The sequence below is a fragment of the Tachysurus fulvidraco genome, chromosome 3 (genome assembly GCF_022655615.1).
Source record: "Tachysurus fulvidraco isolate hzauxx_2018 chromosome 3, HZAU_PFXX_2.0, whole genome shotgun sequence".
In the NCBI taxonomy this organism is placed as follows: Eukaryota; Metazoa; Chordata; class Actinopteri; order Siluriformes; family Bagridae; genus Tachysurus; species Tachysurus fulvidraco.
The window spans coordinates 11546488-11569704 of record NC_062520.1 but is presented as its reverse complement, the minus strand read 5'-3'; the positions used below and the strand labels follow the sequence as shown (position 1 = coordinate 11569704).

General features: G+C 37.9%; 1 protein-coding gene across 4 annotated transcripts in view; it reads right to left on the bottom strand.

Annotated features, from left to right (window-relative positions):
- The window catches only part of LOC113644563 (lethal(3)malignant brain tumor-like protein 4), a 64294-nt gene that overhangs the window by 26255 nt on the left and 14822 nt on the right, over positions 1-23217 (bottom strand). For all 4 annotated transcript variants that reach the window (XM_047811418.1, XM_027149517.2, XM_047811420.1 and 1 more), the window contains 12 exons: positions 23036-23140; positions 22748-22883; positions 22400-22491; positions 21595-21746; positions 20581-20657; positions 15564-15649; positions 14929-15039; positions 12432-12546; positions 11366-11477; positions 6695-6874; positions 4804-4953; positions 644-738 (listed from right to left, as the gene is read on the bottom strand). In XM_047811418.1, the coding sequence (XP_047667374.1) occupies positions 644-738; positions 4804-4953; positions 6695-6874; positions 11366-11477; positions 12432-12546; positions 14929-15039; positions 15564-15649; positions 20581-20657; positions 21595-21746; positions 22400-22491; positions 22748-22883; positions 23036-23140 (1411 nt within the window). The remainder of the gene's footprint in view (positions 1-643; positions 739-4803; positions 4954-6694; positions 6875-11365; positions 11478-12431; positions 12547-14928; positions 15040-15563; positions 15650-20580; positions 20658-21594; positions 21747-22399; positions 22492-22747; positions 22884-23035; positions 23141-23217) is intronic.

The following is a 23217-nucleotide window of genomic DNA, read 5'->3' as shown; positions in this document are numbered from 1 at the left end:
TGGCATCTTAAAATGTATTACAGCTGAGTGGTTCAATTACAAGTCATAATTCTATCTACACCGCAGTGTAGCAGCACAATAATGCTTGAGGTCTGATGGTCTCAGTGTTCACCCAGAAGTCAGTCATTATTACTGTAAGTAGGAAGACGGATGTACAAAAATGAATGCTGTTCAATCAGTCAGTTTTGCTCCTACAATGTCTGAGTAAGTAATAAATAAGGACAGATAGCAGCCTATATCACACCAGGTCAATACTCCTGAAATGGTATTTGACACCGATCTATTTTAGGAACATGCTGAATTTTTTAGTAGCCAAAGAATGAAAAGCAAACAAAGCATCGCAAATGCAAACAGCACCAAAGTGATAAGAAGCTGTGTGAATTCTTATACACCAAGGAGGTGAAAGGAAAAAAGAGAGGAAAGAAAAGGAAATGGGTATATAACTAAATGATCAAATATATTTTGATATATATTTTAACTTTATTGATCAGGAAGGTACGAAGGACACACAACACTTTAAAACGGATTAAATATCATTAGAGATATTAACATTCAGGTGAGAGGGATAAAAATAGAAAATGCAGAAAGTGTAATGAAGAAAAATCTGACATGGATACACTTTACACCAGAGGTTATTTCCTACCTGGGATCATGCGGTTTAGCTCAAGATCCTCCTCCTCCTCCTCTTCCTCCTCCTCCTCATCTTTGATGCGCAGGTATTTTGTTGACTGGGCAATCCTGAGCAAAAGATAGAAAAAGAGAGAGGAAAAGAGGAAAAAACAGAGGTAAGCAAAAAGTCACAGATTTTAATGGACTAGAGAGCATGTCTGACTACACAGAGGCAACAGGATGAAGTGTGTGTGTGTGTGTGTGTTTGTGTGTGCGCGTGTGGGACATTCTTCACCAGTGGTGTGTTCACTCAATCGCATAAGAACAGTGATAAAGTGGATCAAGCTTACATTTCATAGTTGTTACACACTCAGAAAAAAGTAGCCTGTACATTACCTGATCAAGGGGATTCTTAGCTTTTGTACCTTTATAGACAAGACACATACTAAAAAAGATGCACCCTTAAGGGTATGTCCCCAACAACAAGTACACTTTTTCTAAGCATGTAGACTAATCAATACACTTCATTTCCAGAAGGTGGCAGTGGGAATTCTTGGTGTAACTTGAGCACATACGCTCCTGTACGGTGCCGTTATAGAGCAATAACGTTATTATATATTATAGTCCGGGGGAGTAATACATCCTCAGAGTCTGAGTAACCTAGAGAAGAAAAAGAAAAGGAGGAAGGCTACTGGTGTCCTCAGATTATATATAGGTTTCGATTTGATTTGAAGTTTTACACTTTGGATACTTCAGTGGTGTTCGTTCTTCTGAATCTTTGTAGATTTGACTGCAATGCTTCAAACAGAGCAGGTTCCACAGACAAACCCAAAATCTGACCTCCAGTTCATTACACCCAAAATAGCATGAACCCTGAGCCCCGGGTTCAGCAGAGCCAAAATCACAAGTCTCCCAGGCGTCAATCTCAGACGTCTTTCACTATTACCGGCTTTCATGTTTAGTCAGTTTCAAAGACGTTTTTGCAGAATCTGTCACTCCAGATGGATTATAGATGGATGGTTTAATTGGATACAAGAAGCCTTGGCTTGTAATTAGCTTAAGAGTAAATAATATCACTAACAAATTAAAATCAAATGATTCTTAACAGGTAGTCTGTCAAATGCAGTCAAAACCAGCAAGAACACAGTGCGAAAGAAGAATATTTACAGACATCTCTCGTAAACGAAAAGACATAGTTCCTGCAAAAAATGCACAGGTTGTAGAATTTTATTTAAAAAAAATTATCAAAGCTCAGCTGCTTATTGGAAACTGGCACAAAAAGAACAGGAGACTGAAGCTACAATTTACACAGGCTCACTAAATCCAGACAGCAAACATGCCCACTGTAGCCTCAGACACTTTGGCTGACAGGAGTGGAACCGGGTACGTTTTTGAATTCTGTGCTTCTGAAGTTACAGTCGATCTGCCTTGAGGTTCAGAGGGTTGTTTATTCGGAGATCACATTGCTGTAAAGGCTTCCTGTCAGCTTGAACCAACCTGGTCATGCTCCTCATTCATCTGATCTCTCTCATTGACAAGGTGTTTTGACCCATAGAACTGTAACTCACTGTACTGCTTTTAACTCTAGAGACTGTTGTCTATGTAAAAATCACAGGAGATCAACAGTTTCTGAAATACTCACACCAGCATATCTGGCACCAACAAACATGCCAGAGATCATATTTTCACCCATTCTGGTGTTGAGGAGAACATTAACTAAAGCTCTTGACCTGTATCTGCATGACTTCATAAACTGTAGATGATTGACTGGTAACTGCATGGATGTTTCGTTCTACAGTCAGTCCTAATACAGAGTGAGTGCATATTTTTGAGCAAAGCCATTGACATTATAAGGCAAAGTTAACCACTTAAAATTACACTGAACTGATATGAATAAGATGTATAATAGCAGTCAAACAAATGATTCATATTATATGCTTGCCAAGACAGCAAAAGGAAGAGAAATGGCATCTTGTTCTCATGGAGAGGTCACAGCACTGTCTCTGAATCAGCCCAAGGGAGAGAAGTCGTCTGAGCCAAAACAGACTCTGAGAATTCTATTTGTTTATCGTTTTATGTGCAGAAAAAGCTCAAAAACATGTTATTAGTACAAGTAAACTAAACAGAACTTGGGCGATTAAATGGTAGAAAATAAAAGATTCTTTGTGAGAAAGCTGTGAAATGAAGCGACTCACTGAACAGCTGCTGCAGAACACTGTTGACTACACACTATTCGCCATCTTAGTCAGATTTTATATTAGAAGGCTGTAACGAGATGGACAGGATTTATTGGACTGCTGTTAAAATAACACCTTTATAGAAAGGTGTTACAGAATGAATGGTAAGAAAGAGCTAAAATTTTGTAATACCTTTCACCATTTGTACAATTATCTTATTTCTATTTTTTTTTTCTTTGCAGGACTTGTTTCTCGTCCTCATTATGTAAGCCCATCCTTACATAATTCTCAGTGACTGTTCTACTTTCTGCTTTTACTGAAGGGGTTATCCATCTCCTCTGACACCTACACAGTATTAATACAAGCCTTGGAAGCCATTTAATATTAATCATGCATGCAACATGACACGCACTCACGTGCATGGTGCTGAAAAACATGATAGAACATTCATTCTCTCTGTGTCACATGGGAAACGTGGGACTGATGCCAATTACGTTAATAAGTAGCTAGATGAGATGGGGCTGTTCCGCCCACACGGCATAGTGGCAATAAATATCATCCCTGCTACTTGTTGACATAACAGTGTAATGGAATATGAGTGATTTACACTATGGGCCTATGGGCTATTCAGATATTATGTTTCAGATATTATTCACATTAAATTAGTGTTAAAGTAGCAATGAGAGAAACCTTTTGCAATGCTGCATGTATAAGCATATGATGTCAGGTGGTTGTCTTAAACCAGTTTTACACTGTGTGATTACAGAAGTAATATTAATATTACTTAATATAATAATAATAATAGTAATAATAATAATAATAATAATAATAATAATAATAATAATAATAATAATAATAAGATAATATCACTCTGTACGAGAAAATCTTGACTAAATTCTATAGACACATGTCGGATAATACATTGAATATAATCCGATAAGAATCCTGTGATTAACAAAAATTACGACTTAATGCTTACATCAATCAGTGATGCGCTATTTCATGTTGAGTATCCGGGAAACACAGAGGCTTAGTGGTTAGCACATTTGCCTCACACCTCTGGGTTGGGTGTTCGATTTCCTCCACCCTGTGTGTGTGTGTGGAGTTTGCACTCTCTCCCAGTATTTCTGAGATTGCCTTTGGGTACTCAGGCTACCTCCCCAGTCCAAATATATGTCTGTAGGCTGAATGGCATCTCTACATTATCTATATTGTGTAAATGGATGTGTAATTGCATGTGTGATTGCACCCTGCGATGGGCTGGCACCCTGTCCTGAGCATCCCCCTGTCTGCTAATAACTGCTGCAAGCACATGAGCAGATATGTTTACACTGCTGCAATCACATGTTTACAGACCCATGGGGTTTTTTTTGCACAATAATCCATTTAGTCTGTACAGTATATGCACTATTTTATGTATCTGTCCAAAAGTGTAGTTCATTGTCTGAACTTTATGTGCATTGGCCATAGCTCTCTGTTTTTTCTCTGTTGTTTTTTGTAGCTCTGTGTTGTTTAATGTAGCACCATAGCAATTTACAGTAGCTAATCCACCTAAAGGCACATTTTAGGGAGGTGGGAGTAAAATCAACCAGAAAACCCTGTGGAAACCCACAAGGAAATGATGAGAACCTCCACATAGTAACCTGCTGTGCCACCAGAACATCATAATGTATTTTTCTCAGAGCTTTATACAGTATGTAATAGTTCCTCTCCCTACTATGTTGTGTGTGATTTATTGTGGATGATAATACAAAAAGATTCATTCAAAAAAAAAGACAAAAGCTCAGTTATGACTCGAAGCGCATTCATGTTCTATCTCTAAAGGAGTGCAAATGAAAAAAAAGATATTGTCTTCAGTTACACAGAGTTTCATCATATCAGCTCAATCTCATTATAAGACCTAGTTGAATTATCTAACCTCAGACAGAAAGTCCCTGAAGAGTCTGAGATACCCTCGTTTGCGACCATTATGTTGCTCTTGAGGAGTTTAACAATCTTAAGTTGGACTTGGCTTTACCTGGTGGTCAGGCGACTGCGTTTCCCCAGCGGCGAGTACGCCTTCTGTCCCTGAGATGAAGGTTCCTCCTTGTACTCTTTCTTTATTGTGGCATGGCCAGGGGGCCGGCCGCGAGGACGAGGTGCTGTGTTACAGCCTGACAGCTCTTCCCTGAGAGAGAGTGGGGAAAACAGACAAAAATCAGCACATATTCAACAAGAAAGGCTTAGAGAGCAGCTGCCCAAAATAATGGGAATACTAGAAGATCGATAAAGGTGTAGAAGACTTCGGAGAGGATTTGTGCAAGAACAATTTGCATTTAGATTGGAGCAGAGGATTAAGACCTCTCATGACACTGGTTATACCCAGTACTCTCTTCAAAAGATAATGAGAACAGTGTGATGATAGATGAAACATTAAAAGATCGTAGGTCTCCTAAGGCAGAACAGAAACTGCCCATCAAAAAAGTTTGTGGATATACTTTACAAGTCATATTTGATTAACTGTGATTTGACACATTAAGATCAACTAAACTTTTGTTTATATATTCATGGTATTCATTCGATATGCACTGTGCAGTATCGAGCAAGATGACCAGTACAACAAATTCACTGGTCACCCAGGGCTTAAATCTGAGCTTATTACAACGGTTTATACTTTATACTATGGTAAAACTTAATTAAACTGCATGTTAGACAGCTGTGTAATTCAAAGCACTTCTGTAAGCCACTCTGGATAAAGGAGTCTGCCAAATGCCATAAATGTATATACTGTACACACGGTCTTGCACAAGGTGATAATGGCCAGTACAGTCCTGTATCCTGCAAAGAGCATAAACAGAAATACACCCTAATGCCTTAGACAACCAAGTATGCAGTTGTACAGTACGATGTACAAAGCAATGCAATACTTTTTCCAAGTATGACTGTTTGATGTGGATTTAACTTATATAAAATGATAACACCTGACCTTTGTACATAAAACTTCAGTATGTAATATGGGAATAACATTCAAATAATATGCTGAACTCAGACTATATGGACCTTAGAAGAAGTAGAAAGTGCCACTTTCCACACAAAAATGAGCTAAAACTAAAAACTCCCAGCACAGCACAGATATTCCATATAACAAGCTCCTTGAACCACTTGGCCCATGTCATTGGCTTGCTCTTTGTAGGGAAAAAAAAAATAATGCAGCTTCATACATCCCTCAGAAGGGGCATAAAGTGGCTCAGTGATGCTGAGGTGGCATTTAAGCCTGTGTAGCCCCCATGTCTCGGGGAATGTTTGTATGACAAGCAAGAAATGCAATTTCGGCACCTCCAGGGCATCTGCTGGGAACAAACCTGACGCCCAGCCTGTCAGCTCGCTGCTAGACTGAGATCAGCATGAAATTGGGCTTAGGCTGAAACCTGAATGTGAACTTGAGCATGAAATGGAGTAGTTTTAAAACCTGTCCATTGCACATTTAATTGTGTGATTTCATGAGGAATGAAAGGTTAATGAATGTGACCAGTTCTACAGGTTTAATTCAGAATGTAGTCTGAGGTAATAAGGAAACCATCCACTACGTTTCTGTTTAGTCACTTAGAAAACAATGTTTTAAATCATGTGAATTTCACATGAATTTCAGTTAACTGTGGACTAAGATGCTTTAAAAAAAAAGCAGAGTTTTCGATAAAAACATGTTTTTAGTAAAAGCAGTGTGGTGGACAAATATGCTGTAAAATAGAACTAACTGTAAAGTGACCTATGCGCCTTTCACACTGTAAAAACCTTCACTTAGTTTTTAAAAATGTAAATCTCAATCAAATTTTTCCAAACTCTAAGTAAAGACTAAGGAACACAAAATGCAGATATAAAACATCACTTAAAGATGACAAAATATGCAAAGCAGTGCAGATCATCCCAACCTGTTTTCCTCATGGCTTTCTTTGTCGTTCACCTCCTCCTCTTCTTGCTCAGCACACAGCCTCTTGGTTTTCTGCACAAAGTGCACTGGGACGAAGGTGATTTGTTTTTCACCACCGAGCCGATCAGGCAGCACTACCTCCTTCTTCATGTTAATGTCTGAGTAGGGACAGCCGAAGGCACTACGAAGAAGAGAAGGAGCCATAAATGAGCAGAGAAGAGTAAAAACAATTAAAAAGACATAGCTTTGTGTTTTGTACTAGACTAGCACCATTTCCCAAAGCTCTCTTCATCCCCCCCCCCCCCCTCACATGTACTGTAACATCAGTCACACGAGAGAGAGTTGGCTCGGAGAAAAGGACCGTTTTTCATTTAGCTTGCACCTGAAACACCATCTGGAATCTTCCCCCATAATAGTAGAAGGTCCTGTTCCCATTACAGCTCCAATACCAACCTCATAAGAAGCATATGGCATCTTTAGTAATGAAACGCAGATTGTTTAAACACAATGTTCTTCCTCTCAGGCAGAGATTCAAATACACAAAACAATGTTTCTCCTTTTTTCTAGATCTCAAGTCAGTGTACTGAAAAACACTTTCCAACCTAGGGACAATTTTAGATTTCATGCAAAGAGAAAAATAAAATCATTGATTTGACTTCATCATTGATTATTTAACCATTGATCATTTGATTTGATTTGACTTTGCATCACTGTGGGGAGAAAAAAATATGCACGGGGAGGCCAATAATCTAGAGCCATTGTATACATCATCTAGGATTGAGGGTAAGTAACTCATCATGCATATCTGTTCTTGGTCAAGGTTATGTACCAGGATTCAAAGTCTGATGCTGGAGTAAATGAAGATCAGTGCAAAGGTGTATAGCATTTATTTATTTTTTACACTACATCATTTAAATTAGCATTAAATTAAAAAAAACACACAGAAAACCCACCTACGATAGAATAATATACAGAATAATCATCATCAATAGGAACACCTTTACACTTGTGTCTAACTGCCTGTGCACTTATCTGATCAGACAATCATGTGCATAAAATCATGGGGGAAATAGCCCTATGGGTTTGAGCTGCCAGGAAGGTTACGGAAACCTGAATAACCACACTGACAACTGTGGTGAGAAAAAAAAAAAAGACAAAAGCATCCCAGAATGCACAACATGTCATACATTGAGGTGGATGGTCACAGGAAAACCACAAGAGGTTCCACTCTCAGTCAAAGACAAGAATCTGAGGCTACAATGCGCTCATGTTTACCGAAACCATCTCTAGCTTTATAGTTTTGGTGAAGCCATGCCCAGCATAAAACCATCACATGGTCTAGAGATTACTGTGCTGAAAAATCCCAGATCAACAATTTCTGAAATACTTAAGATAGACCATCTGGCACTAATAACACGCCATGATAAAGTCACTGAGATCAGTTTTTCCCAGATACAGAAGCTCATGAACTGTATCTGCATGATTTATGCATTGCTGCCATGTGAAGGGTTGATTGGATAACTGCCATCACCATCCAGGCATAAGGACAAAATGACATCTCTCTGAACATAAAAAAAAAACATACACTGCTAGCAGCTGCACTCTAAAGAGCTTAACCATCCTTTACATTTATTAAACCCCTCAAAACATCTTTTGATATGATAGCACAATTAAATGATCTGCTCTAGCGTGAATAACATTAAAAGAATAGGATCAGAGGAGAAAAATGCTCTACAGCTCCAATAATGGACTGTGCAACATGTTACCTTACGTGTTTGTGTATATTATGAAGAAACGTCATTTAGACTGATTCTCGGTCTCTGAAATTTTAAATGCAAATGCTAAAATTGGACAATTAGACTATTCTTAAAAGCAGAAATGGGAAAAGAAGCTGGAGGGTTTTGAAAGGAGTGCAAAAATAGATTAATGTGCGTGGATGTGAGGAGGCTAAAATTACTGCAGTCAAACGGGCTGCGCTTCGCCGCATGGCGCCCTTTTCTACAGTACAGATGGCTTCCAGACAAAAATCAATGCATACTTAAGGAGAGGTCATACGATATTTTGAAGAGGTTTAAAAGTGCTCCCTACTGCCTTGTAAAAGACAGGTTGCGCTTGGAAATAGACTTCATGTTTCACTTTTTTTCTGCTCTGGCTTCAATACAGCAAATGTGCCTCAAAACAGTGACATCACGTCATCAGGATTTAAGCTTCCACTTCTGTGCTCGCTAAGCTGCGATTAACATTACCATCAAATGAGACACAAACATGGTTAAGCTTCTAATGATCCCATGATTGAGGATAAATCAATGCAATGAACATGGAAAATTCTAATAAATTAATTTTTTTTAAATTATGGATGTCAAGGGTTCAAATTTAAACTGTCCATTTTGATTATTTGCCAAAATATTTTGTGACGCCCTGAGCCACACATTTAAAATGAATAAAGAATACAGGTATTTATAAAAGCAACAGGTGTTTAACTTCAGATAATAAAAATGTTCTCAGTGCGATAATGCTACATTGATTATCTGAACATGTTTGTATTTGGTTCTTTCCCCTCCTTCTATCTCTCCTGAAGAGCTACACAGGTTACTCCGGCTCCTGCCTGATGAGATGCTTCGATCTTGACTCCCTTTGCTCTCTGGTCCTGCTTGATCCATCATGATGGAAGCTCCAAGCATGAGAAGCGCATCATCTGAGAATCAGTGTTGCTAAGAATTGCCCCTCAAGGATAGCCTAAAGATTGCTGTGAGATGTACCACACTGATATCCTAAAGGCGGCAGCGCTCACATGGATAGCCTAAAGATTGCACTTACTGACAATGGTTTACGCTCAAGTCTCATGAATTATTCAGTAGATACCATCTGTTGGTTTCTATAGACTTTAAACAAAAAAACTGTAATAAAATAATATTATAATAATAGTAATAACAACAATAATAAAACTCTGAGACAGAGTAATAAACTGGAGTAATGACTAATAATTTGGTGCCACCCAGAAAAGGATGGGTCCCTTTCTGAGTCTGGTTCCTCTGACGATTTCTTCTTCATTTGAGAGAGTTTTCTTTGGTTAAAGCTCATCAGGGATCTAAATCTAACTAAATACGCAAGTCCCTTTGTTACCATGCCTATTGTTAAAAGCACTATATAAATAAAACTGACTTGACATGGAATTGAAATGGTAAAAATTTAGATAATAACTGCGTTTGTTTTGCTTTTCTGGTTAAATTGCACTGTGTTGGAAATCACACTCTGACTCACAACTACCCCGCTATTTTCACTTTCAGATAATGGTTCAGCTCCTATATTTCTGATTAATGGGTAGAGAAAGAGAAATACAGACGTTGTGGGAAAACAATATGAAGTAGCTCTTTGAGAGTACGTCACAAATATGCATTTCAAATTGGGTTTTTATCAAAGAAAGTCAAGCAGTTCCATATACACCGGAAAGTCTTGTTTACTGCAACAATCTCACTTTAGGACCTCTTCACAAAAGCATCCTTCAAGCCGTCCAAATTGTTCAAGGCAGCGTATCGAAGAGATGAAAAACTCATCATGATGTTCTCATGAATGCTGTTCCTAATAAAGGTAAACTCTGTTGAGAATCTCAGATATCTGAATATCGTATTCTCTTCCTACATGTGACGCTTGATGAAAACATAATGCTATTGCCAAGCTTACATGATTAGTTTTGAAGCAATCATATGTTAATATATGCAAATAGAATGCAAATTATTCACTAATGAAGCTCAGCTCTATTCAATGGCTGGGAAGAACATTTTCTGCCGCATGGATAATAAACGCTGCATCTCTCACACTCTCTCCAATCAGAAATGGCTCTTTGATAGACCCCAGTCTCTTTATCTAAAGATGAAGAAAAGTTTGCATATTCAGCTCCTGTGTGATTCTGCTGTGATTACATGATTGGAAAAGGTAAAAATCAAAGAAGATAAATACAAGACTTTACTAAGGAAAGATGGTTGGATCAAAGGCAGGAAAACAGAATGAAGTTTACAAAAGAAAATTACAATTCTTACTGCGCTTTGTTTCACATCGATCAAAATTTCACTTGATATTTCTCCAGGTGACATTATTGATCTGCGAGGCCTGGGAGAGATAGTTGGTGTGGAGTAACAGAGGCATACAGTTGAAGCACAAAGCTGTATGCTTGACAAGACACTCTGACAAGTTGGAAGACTTTGTCAGGTTACATAACAAACTGGGGATAGAATAAATTGCTCATCAAAGGAAGAAAGTTAATGTACACGGCAACTGCTGTCATTTTTCAGGTATGTTAGCTCCTTATCAAGACTTTTTATGAAACTGTACTTTTACAAACTTTAGTTGAATACTGCCGCTTTAAACAGATCAACACAAGCAGCTTATCCTATATACAAGCTACACATCCTCAGGAGAGACCCCGCCTTTAACCTGGATCCTAGATGATCCTACATTCTCCTCAAATGCCCTCTGCTTGGATTAAAAGGCTTGCATGATGTGACAGGTGAGCTTTAAGTGAAACACTCATGTCAAATTCAACCTGGATCGAGTCAGCTTTGACAGAAACAGACTATTGGCCTGTGTTATGACAATCAAAACATTTGAATCGCAGTTTGAATCATGTACAAAATGCAGAATGGCAAGTGTCACTATGATAAACGTCATGCCATACCTGTGGTGTCCTGTGTATTTTGCTCCCTTGATGTGGCCCACTCCCCTGCAGCCTGGGGTTGGACACACTCCCTGCGTCATGGAGCTCTTGAGGTCAGAAGGTCCTGCATTTGCTGATAAAGTCAAAAATAATGCCTAAATCAATTATACTGAAATACAGCAAATTTCAGAAAAGATAAAAAAAAAACCAATTTAATAAACTAAAAAAAGCATAACATTATAAAAAAGTACCAAGACACATAAAAAATAAAAAAAAAAGTATAAGATTATGGTCTTTCTCCAAGCATCATTGCAGGAAATTTTTTAATATATATTTTTTTTAATTCCTACCATCTTGATACAAGAGTTTAAATTTCATTCAAGATCAAATATCATGCACTGACACGGCACAGTAACCTTGTCAAGTAGAACACAACAGAATCAACATAGCTAAATGTCAGCTCAGACCTCAGAGGTCAGTCCTAGAAGTGAAAATGTCATCGCTAGATGCTGTGATGCATCTTGGGGGTCACAAACAAACATCTGGTTTATCCCTGCTTTCCACAACCACTGAGGTGAATGTCAAAAGGTAAAGGCTTGCATGTAACATACTTTCAAAAACATTGCAAAGATTATATCGAGACATTAATTAGCCAACTAGCTTAAAACTTTAGAATTCATGTTTGCACTTGTGGAAATATTCATGAATAGTTCTATGGTATTAGATCCAGACTATTCTTAAGAACAAGGCTGCAATACTCTGGACAGGCAAAATAAGAAAATAAGACTCTGGTCTCCTGCAGAGATTTGTGTTCTTTCTTTAGCACACAAGCTACAGTCCATGGAGGCGTGAGTAATTACTTAACTAGGTAAATCAGGTGTGTTGAATACAGCAGAATGCTAAAATAAATACTCTGGACCAGACACATGCAGAAGTTGATGCTCATTGCTGACCATAAGCTATTTTCAGCACAATTTTTTTTGCAGTGGTACAGTTAGAGGACAGTTTATCATATACTTCATTATGAGTGTTATTCATATATAAAACAGCAGGGCATGACATGTAGGTGAAGGTAATGAACACTCACTCAGTGGAGGTTCCAGCGGGTGACCCGTCCTCGCACACCAGCCTACAGGATGAAGGTCTGGCAAGTCCGAGTCCACCCAAAAGTCAAACTTAGAGTTCCAGCCATCAAAGTGCACCTGTTACAAAGAAACAGAAAAGAATAATGAACACCTTTAGGTGCATGTAACGTCATGCAAAATCAGCCAATTGTATGGCAGCAGCACATTGCAATCGTGCAGATACAGATTAAGAGCTTTAGGTTATGTTCAAATTTAATATCTATATATAATGAGAGAAAAAGGTGATCTCAATGACTTCAATCATGGTGTGGTTATTTTGAGAAAGATTTCAGAAAGATCTCCTGAGATTTTTTTAGTCACTTGAGGTTATACAGAATGGTGCAGAAATATACAGTACAATTCAATATGAATACAGTAACTCTAATGAGCACTCTTTACAACTTTGGTGTTTTCTAAGAGGTTTTTCTGCTCACTAAACATTGAAACTTTAGTTGGATGGTCTGCAACAGCAGAAGACCACATCAGATTCCACTTTTCTCAGCCAGTAACAGGATTCGAGGCTACAGTGGGCACCGACTCGCCCAGACTGGACAGTTACGGTGCCTGGTGAGGGTATGTTCATAAAATAGAATTTAACATAAAAAAATATATCATGCTAGGTCAATATTTCAAGTACCTTGAAATATTAACATAAAAAAATCATGCTAGGTCAATATTTCAAGTACCTTGAAAGGCATTCGCTTTAGGATCTAAGTGAGAGAAGTAGATTTACTGGCAGCTGGACAATGTGGACGATATTCATGTCCAATTATGCTACAAAAATTCTGACACTTCACAAAGTTTATGTGAAGTGAACTAATGTGATTAGTTACCAAGCTGATATTGATTTTAAAACTATTACACTCTGGTAATGAGTCAAATGACTGTGCTTTCTGATAACAGAAAGCGTAAGACAGCTCTGTTAGGTTTTTTTTCCAGATACAAAAGACATCAAATCACAGCACTGTCTGCATAAAGTATGCTGCATCTGGAGCATCTCAACAGGATGCATCTGATGAGGCTCTAATGCGATTTCACCACAGTGTTCGGTTAAGAAACATTAGCTTTCAGTTGCATCAACAGTGAAATCCTAGCAAACATCATTAAGTGCAGATCAAACGTAGCCTGTCGTGCCAGAGCATATTCAACTCTAATGTCTACTTCAGTATAAAGAAGCAGAGCTACTTCTGTGTCACTTTAAAATGTGTGCACAAAAGGGCCATTAATTAGGTTCTACAGTAGCAAGTGTTTCAGGTTTAGTCAGCCTGATGAACCTAAAAAGGGCTCCCACTGTAGAAACTGTAGAAAAACAACAAAAACTAATGAGGAAAACTGAAGTGTTGTTCTTATCATCATAGAGTTAAAAACAATTCTGATTTGGGTCTGCTGTAGTATGATGTGAACTGAATTGTGTCTGATCAGAATCAATACATTCAGCAAATACTTCTGACCTGCATTAGAGCTTCACTCCTAATGGATGGTATCTGACCAGGCAATTAGGAATGAATATAACAATGGGACAAACTTCATAAATTTCATTAAAGAGACTTCAGCATGGCAACGACAGCATATGATGTAATCTTTGAGGTTTTCGATCATGCTTATACACTGTAGAAACACACAGTCGTTTTTAATACAAACCCCTTCCAGTGTTGCCAATTAGAGTCATTGCCGAGCTGCTAGAATGCTGTTACCCTGCTTAAGGAAAACTATTCAAGCTTTAGGTTAAGATGTCATAACTAATAAGGCACTGTTTAATAAAGTGGTCCAGAAAGAAAACAGTCTTTAGAGCACCAAAACTTCCCCCGAAACTAATAAACCAGTGCAGACTTGTCAGTGTTGCTTCTTTGTTTGTAGTTAAGCCTACTGCAACCAGAGTACACAAAGAAAACATTATAACCTGTCTAAGTTTAACATTATATAAAAAAAATAATGTTTTTATATTAGAAAAATGTCCAAGGTTCTGACGATGTCCATGGGATGGTTCAACAGAAGCACCAACTCCTGACAATAATAATGCATTTATAAACATCATGGTCAAAATTAGTGTGATTTATCATTGATGATTATAATATTAAAACCTCATTCTGGTAATACAATAATGTCCATGGGTGACATTTATTATAGCGTGTCCCAAAAGTCTCACATACCTGTACTTACGACAAACGCTTTTTTTTTGTTTTTTTTTGGCAAAATGACACACCTGCTGTAGTTCAAATATATTGGCACACCAGGGGGGGAAAAGTACATAGATCATTTACAAGAACACGTTTAAAGTTATCACTAGTTCATCATGAGTGAAACAGATGACTCTTTGGTATAAGAAAAAGTATTTCCCCTTTCCCCTATGCGTAGAGACTTTTAGGGAAACCCTGTAGAACATAAAACCACCCTTTTCTGATGTCCCTTGCCCGAACATGTTGAAAGTGAAGTTTGTGTCAGTGTTGTTCTCTAACGAACCTTCACTCTGTAGTCTTCAGCATCAACAATCGAGGCCACACGGATCAGCATGGGGTTTCTTCTGTCCACTACCTCTACCTTCATGTTGTTCTGAAATCCATGAGGTGCTCTCTGCAGACAGACGGCGTCGATCATTAGATTTACTTGTCATTCAGACACCAGGATAAAAAAAAAATCTGCAGTTGCAAAATTTATAACTACAAGCTGTTGTAAAAGAGGAGTGAGCCGGTTTTAATTAAACTGCCATTCACCATGTACAGTATATAGCCTTGAGGAGTACCTTTTTCAGTCAGCACATTGCTGAATAATTATGAACCAATTTCATCCTGAGGCACAGTTAATTAATGTCTAAATCTAAATCCTAGCTTAAATGTCAGTAAACAAAAAAGCTTGAGTTGTTTGGTTTTTTTTTTTACTTTTTAAATAAAACCTGCAAAATAAAACCTGCAAAATAAATAAATAAATAAAAAGTCCCCACAAGGCAAAAAACAGCTATTTAGTCCCCACCATAACAGAAAAACACAAGCAAAAACCACATGCACAGATCAGACCTACGTAGTCACACACAGGCTTTTTTTAATAAACACTTTGCACAATTTAGAAATGTTGTATCAAACTGATCATTCTTTGCTCACCATACAAAAGTCTTGGCTTGGAACTGCAGAAGCACCATTGTCTTCCAAATACTCCTCCCATATGAAATGTTCTGGATTGGGGTGTCCTTGAACAAAAGCCAACAACACAATCTGATTAGAAAAAGGCATCACACTATGCTGCCAGGTTCATTGACTTAGCGAGTAATGGTGCTGAGGCACGTGGCTGAATAAGTCGCTAATGGTTTGCACGAATGGTAAGCGTTAGCACCTTCCAAGAACAAGTGCGCTATTTATCAGATGTGAAACAGAAGAGTAAGCGTACCACTCAAAGTCTGCTGCAGGGAATGGCTCGTACTGCATTATCTGTAACATCTGCCTTTATCTGTTATCTTGTCTTCCTACCAGCAAGTTATTATTAATTATAATTTCCTACCAGCAAGTTACCTTATTTGTCTCTACACTTTCTAAAGTCATGGACAACTTTAACTGTAAAATAAAATTCAATTAAATTCTTCCTCAGTACAGTCTAGGGGTGGGGTGTCAATATAAAATAGTGAAATAAAACAAAACAAAACAAAGCAAAAGCAAGAAAACCCGGACAAATAACAGATTTCAACATAACATCACTATAAGAATCTACAAGTAGAGTGTTTTAATTTTTAAACTTCAGCTGTGATCACTACTATCTTTCCACCTACTACAGCAGTGGGAACACAATCATCTGAGAACGTTCTCATCAATTTGACATAACGGTTGAATAAGGAACATGTTTGCACAGGTTCACTGACGAGAGGCTCTATGCTACGTATGTTATATGCCTGTATATGCCACACACCCATAATGTTATATATGGAGAAGTCATGGCCTAATGGTTAGAGAGTCTGACTCCTAACCCGAAGTTTGTGGGTTCAAGTCTCAGGCCGGCCACGACTGAGGTGTCCTTGAGCAAGGCACCGAACCCCCCAACTGCTCCCCGGGCGCCGCAGCATAAATGGCTGCCCACTGCTCCGGATGTGTGTTCACGGTTTGTGTGTGTTCACTGCTGTGTGTGTGTCCACTTTGGATGGGTTAAATGCAGAGAACAAATTCTGAGTATGGGTCACCATACTTAGCCGTATGTCACGTCACTTTGACTTGACCATCACACCCTTTTGTGGGGCTTTCCCACAACAGTTGATAAAAAGACATAAGCACACAACTGTAAAGAACACCACAGTGCTGTGTTCCTGTGCCCCACTTTGATTGTCACTGAAATAAAGTATTAAAACGCTAAGCAAAAGCAAGAAAACATGACAAATGAGACATTGCAACAGAACTATAAAAGCTGACTGCACCCTAGATCTCCACACACATCATCTGTACCTGATCTCAATAATGCTCTCATGGCTGAATAAACACAAATCCCCACAGTCACACTCCAAAATCTAATCAAGGTTTTCCAAGAAGAGAATTTGTTAAAGAGCAAAATGAGAACTAAATCTTGAAAGGGTTGTTCAAAAAGCACATATACACTATTGTCTAATGCGAGTTGCTCTGGATAAGGACGTCTACCAAATGCTGGCATTTATTTGGCAGATATTTTCTGCTAGATATTTACAATAGAACTAAACATTCATCCAAATTATTCTGTCTCTACATCTTAATCAGTTTAGTATTGCAGTATTTTTGTATATATATATTTTAAAAGCATAGATGTTGATTTAAATAAAGAAATAGACTCTGACTATATTGCATTATGAAACATTGATGTCTGGCAATTACATGACTTAACCCTTGACTACAATGCTGTTATTTACACCTGAAGTTTATATTAGTAAACACCGCACCAGCCTTCAAGTTATGGGTCACTAGGGCATGAGCAAATAAAGACTGTTAATGTAATTAGCATTCAGCAGATCAGAAGAAAAAAGAGAGAGAGTGACAGAGAGAGAGAGACGGCGTGAGTGAGCGAGAGCATAAAGCAGATACTATGAAAAGCTAATAAAGCCTTAATAGCTGACACTGGGTTATGTTTATGTAGAAATGATTTGGGAACACAAAGAAATGATCCAAAAATCATAATAAAACAAAGACTTAAAGACCACAGCAATTTAGTGCAATAGAAGTGCCGAGTCCAGCTCTCAGTAGTACTTCATTAAGTGTTATTGAATTTTAAATGAGGTGTGAACATACTGTTGGAATACGACAGGCTAAAATTGAACTATGTACAGTTTGGATAATGAGCATACATAAGAATCCAAACTGCTCATCGTGTGTAATAAATATTACTAGAGTAAACAATATGGTGGAAGTGCTTATGAGGTGCACACCTCGTGTAAGAAGACACAATGATTACCATAGTATTTGGTGCTGCACCACAGCTTGGCCTAGGTCAAGCATCTACTGTGATTGGATTAAAATGCTCTTTACTGACTGCTGTTTAGCAGTTCACTACCATCACTGCAATGTTAGTATATTACTACCATGCATTTATAATGGAATCCCTGTTCACATACAGCTTTCCCTATAGCTACCCATAATGTCAAAATCCTCAGCTTGCTACATGAGCGAATTCATTTCAATAAGCTACTTAAAAATAAAAATAAAAAAGAGTTAAGTATTTTTCAGCAAATACAACAGAGATAAAATGAGTAGACCCATTCTGTAAATACCAGTAATTAGTAAATTAAAGAATATAATGAAACCGAATTCATTATTTTTTCCATAAACACACTGTGCCCAGTGCACACACACCTTTGTTTTGTTGTATAGAAGAATTAAAGTTGTAAAAAGAGAACTTTATCAGACATGTACAGCTAACACAGTCCATGTCCTTGCCAGGTCAGGTGTGACGAGATGATCCTGTCTGTATTCATCTGGGTTTAACCTTAAGCTGTGCTTGCTACTCAGGAGAGGAATGGCCGTGCTAGCTGCTATCACCATGAGCCAGATTTCCCCCATCACACCTCTAAGGCAATGCAGACTGCTCCATCTGTCTATGTGACAGCAATGTGACTCTCTCCAAAAGGTCTCCAATGCTCAATTACATGCTCCTATGCTCACACGGCAGTCTGACATATGATAAAGCTAAACTAAAAGTACGAGATAACAGAGGCAGAGCAGGTTTCACCCAAACACGTCGCCTGTACAGAGCTCGATATATAATGAATGTGCTGGAGGATTAATGTAGTAGCCTGAGCTATTCTTGGAAAGATGATGACAGCTGCAGTTTGGGGTGAAAACTTAGATGCAGTTTTAGCTTAGCATAACTCAGCAGAACAGAAGAAGAGAATCGAGTTGAAAGAGAGGAAGGAAATGCATGCACAGAGAGAGAGAGAGAAACAGAATTGTGAACCAGACACACTAAAAATTGTATAACTATGTTTACAACTAACCAACTTCCTGACTATGATTTCCGGGGCTGTACAGTATATTTACACAGTAAAAAATCACTGTGTAAATATACAGCTCCGGATCATCAAAAAGTGAAGACTGAAAGTCAGTATTACTTTAAGGAAATAAACAGTTTATCGAAGTATAGAAGTTTATTGAATTAAGTGAGTAAACCCCCATCTTCTTATCAAGCCAATCTAGCAAACAAAAAAGTCTTTTTGTCTGAAAGCTTTCCAGAAAATTTTTTTCTAATCTCTTCAATGTATTTCAAATCTATTACAAATGTGTACCATAAATAATGTATAGTAATAGTGTGTCCTGGTTGTTATGGGAGAAAAGGTATTGTCTAGTTTAGTGATAAAGGAATTACTTTACTTAATATTGGGACAAAAAAGCAGAAGGAATAATTACACACTAATAAAACTAACTATTTGTCTTCTATCAGAAAATGAAATTATTATAAAAGACATGACACTAATGAAATCACACCTAGATAGGGTTGCAAAATTCTGGGAATTTTCAAGGCTGGAAACTTTCCATGGGAATTAACGGGAATATATGGAAATAAACTGGGAATTAGAAAGGGAAAAAAAAGTTGCCTATAACAAGGAACTTAAATGTAGTTTAAAAAAATTTTGCAGCATAATTTTGTTTAAAACAACAAGATTTAATGCAATTTAAGTTGAATTTGTACCCTGCATTCCTCGGTCACTTGCACAAAGCACACTGCTTACTCGAGGGCCATTGAGGCCAAACCCCCACATGTACTTGTGTTCTTCCATAACATGCACAGTAACACTTTATTTTAGGGTCATTTAACTAGTTGCTTATTAGCATGAATATTAATAGAATATGTGCTATTTATTAGTACTTATTAAGCACATATTAATGCCTTATTCTGCATGACCTTATTCTACATTCTTAATTGTACCCAATACCCAAACTTAACTACCTTACTAACTCTTAATAAGCATTAAATTAGTGTTACCACATGCACGGATAATTTGATGACCCTCCCCCACACACTCACTTTTTGATTGGGACTTTTTTTTTTTTTTAGAAGGTCAAGGGTGGGGGATGCTTTCCTTTTACAGCAGTCATAGGAAAATGTGTTTATTACAAGCATAATAATGTTTATTATGCTTTTGTGTTACTCAATGAAAGAATCGATTAAAGTTCTACTTACAATTAAATCAGTCATGAGGTCATTGTTTTAAATTTGTGTTACCTTGCATGCATGTCTGCTTATGACCAAAAAAAAAGTTTATTTATGTTTGTATATGATATAGTTTATATAAATTTCCCTATATTTCCAAATAATTCCCATAAATTCCTGTAAATTCCCGTAAATTTCCATAAATTCCCGTAAAGTTTCCAATTTGGAATATTTCCAAAATTCCCCAGATTAAGTTCCCGTGGAAAGTTTCCGGAAACTTTCCACCCCTTTGCAACCCTACACCTAGAGTCACAAAAGCAAGCAATGAAGCAAAATGATGACATCCCTTTAATATAAAGTTTCAAGGAGCTACCCATTCACAGTATATTAAATAGAGAGTCCCAGAAATCTTTTATATTGCACGTATAGACATGGGTAAGGCGGTGTCCTGCCAAAACAGACATTTCTAGAAACAAAATGTAGAGAATAGGACAGACAAATAAAGGCCGAATTATGGCTGGCAGTTACCCTGAGGTGCTGTGAGAGGTCGCCCGTGGTCCTGGCACCAGCCCACAGGGTGGATATGGGGGCTACTGGCATCACACCTGAGCAAAGCCAAACCAAAAAACATCATGTCATTATTAATAACACTTGTTTAACAAAATCGTTGCTATCTGAAAAGAATATTACTTCCTTAAAGCATGTATGGATATTTTTTTTACATTTTTTAAGCTTTACTGACAGCAGTTTGGTTAAAGAATGCTTTCATTTGTAATATGAGAAGCAAGAATGAAAAAAGAAGAGGAATCCTGCATGAGGAAACAAAGTGGACTGTGGAGAGTATGAACAGTCTTTGCTCTGTGCATGTACATGTTCTGCAGTGCGTCATGAGATGATTGCTTCGATTTGGGAAGGCTCAGAGCTTCTCCTGCTGGAAGCAAGTAGTATAACAGAAAAAAACGAGAGCATTTCTCCTCTTTTCAACACATTAGCCCAATCTCTTTTAAACTTTTTTCCTTATACAAGTGATTACAGATCACTGTATACGCTTCACCCTTGCTTCAAGTGCATTTCATTACCCAGTTCAGACAGCCATGTTAAATTACCGAACACTGGCACATGATTCTCACTGCTCAAGAGGACATAATAAACAGACAACTACCATCAATTTTCATCGTATAAAATATTATAACCGACAGCTCCCACTTATCTCTAAAAATGCAAAATAAGAGTTGCCCATTTGAGTAGGTCAATCAGTATGTTTCACCCAAAACATCTTATATATTTTGAATGAAGGACAGATGATTTTTTTTGTACGCATCATGCGTCTACTCCATATATAAATGTGAAACGTGAGCCATGCCACCAGAATTCAATTAGACTGCACCTCAAATCTCTGGTCAAATCTAAATGCTTAATTTTTGGTTTTGCTTCTTTTAATATCCAGTATTAAATCAGAGAGTTCACCGTTTTCAGTTCTGTAGAGTATAGACTTTTTCTGTCACATTCTCCATGAGTTTTTTTTCTTACAGTGCCTCTTACCAGTAATCGTACGTGTCGTCCCAGTTGTCAAAATGAACCAGAAAGCGGTTGTCTATTATGTCGGCCACAGAGGCCACACACACCAGGCAGGGGTTCTTCCTGTCCACTGCCTCCAGTTTCATGCCCACTTCAAATTTCGAGGTGGGGGTAGTCTGTTAAAAGATAGTCATTGTACTGAGACAGCTAACTTCATGAATGTAATATAAAAAACAAAACCTGAGCAATAAGATTGATTTAAAAAAATAATTATAATAAAATAAAAGCTTTTTCCTTTAACATTCTTCTACAGATAATCTACCATGACAATGTTCACCATTAAAGTTTGACAGCTAACCAGCACTCATTCCATCTCCTAATAATTAACGTATTAAAGTCAACACATACATGTTTCCTTTCCCAACTTGTGCTTTATAAAAAAAAAAGCAGACACAGAGGGACTCAGAGCATTTTGGCTCCAATTAGATGTCAAGGGTTTAAATGTTTGCAGCATTAAATTCAACTATGACGAAACATGCTACATGTCACCTCCTGGGGCGAAGTAAGATTCCACAATGACTATGCTGTCTGAAAATGTTCATGGGATTTAATAAGTGATGTCGAGTGGATTCTGGCTGCACAGATAATTTCTTTTTACAACCAGGCGTAAATAAGCTGAGACTATCAGTAAAAATAAAAGCATGACATTTCCATCACAGCTTTTTCAGCCTGTAAGAGGCACTGTTCACTGCTTATAGAGACATTTCCTCCTGCTGCTGTCTATATGTGGGATGTTGTCTGAATCTGCACAAGGCAGTGCAGCACTTACACTGTTTTGGGATTTGAACAGGTTCTTTGGTGCAGCCTGAGCATTGCAAGACTCCAAGTACTTTTCCCAGTTAAACTCGTTCATCTTATAACCTAAGAGGCAAAGAGTCAGAAAGTGAGAATAAAATGTCATAAGCAAGACATTAATAATGTAAGGGTTTAACTCTTAAGCACCATTTCTCTTTGACTTGATGCTGCACATCTTTTATAAACAGCCTGGCTAAATAAATCTCCATTCATTAAAACCAAGGGTCACAGTTGGACTGCTGACCATCTGCCCAGTAAAAACATATTTTAATATGATGTGCTCTATTTATCACCACACATCACCGCCTGTGATGCCCCATACCTTTTGGAGGATGTAGTTTGCGACCTGTGGACTCACACCATCCGGCTGGCCGGATATCAGGGGAGTCAGCGTTCACCCAGAAGTCATAGCACTCTGAGTAACCATCGATGTGGAGACGCAGACGGTAGCCAATCACCTGGAGGACACGTAAATGAAATAACAACCAGTGCATTGTAAATGTCCAAATGTCTTAAAGAAATAAATCTTTAAACAGAAAGATTGTTCTACATAAATAAATACAGTGGCATTTTTCACGTCATCTGAAGACATGTAAAGTATGCTACTAACCTCAGCCACAGACAGCACACAGAACATGGAAGGATGCAAGGGGTCGATTCCCTCTAGCCTCATTCCCACTTTAAAGCCGTTCCTGCTGTAAGGAAATGACTGGTACTGCAAAAGAAAGAAAGGGAAAAAGCCATCTCTTTAGGAAGGTATACACTTACTACGTAGCAGGTGTAGTTACACAT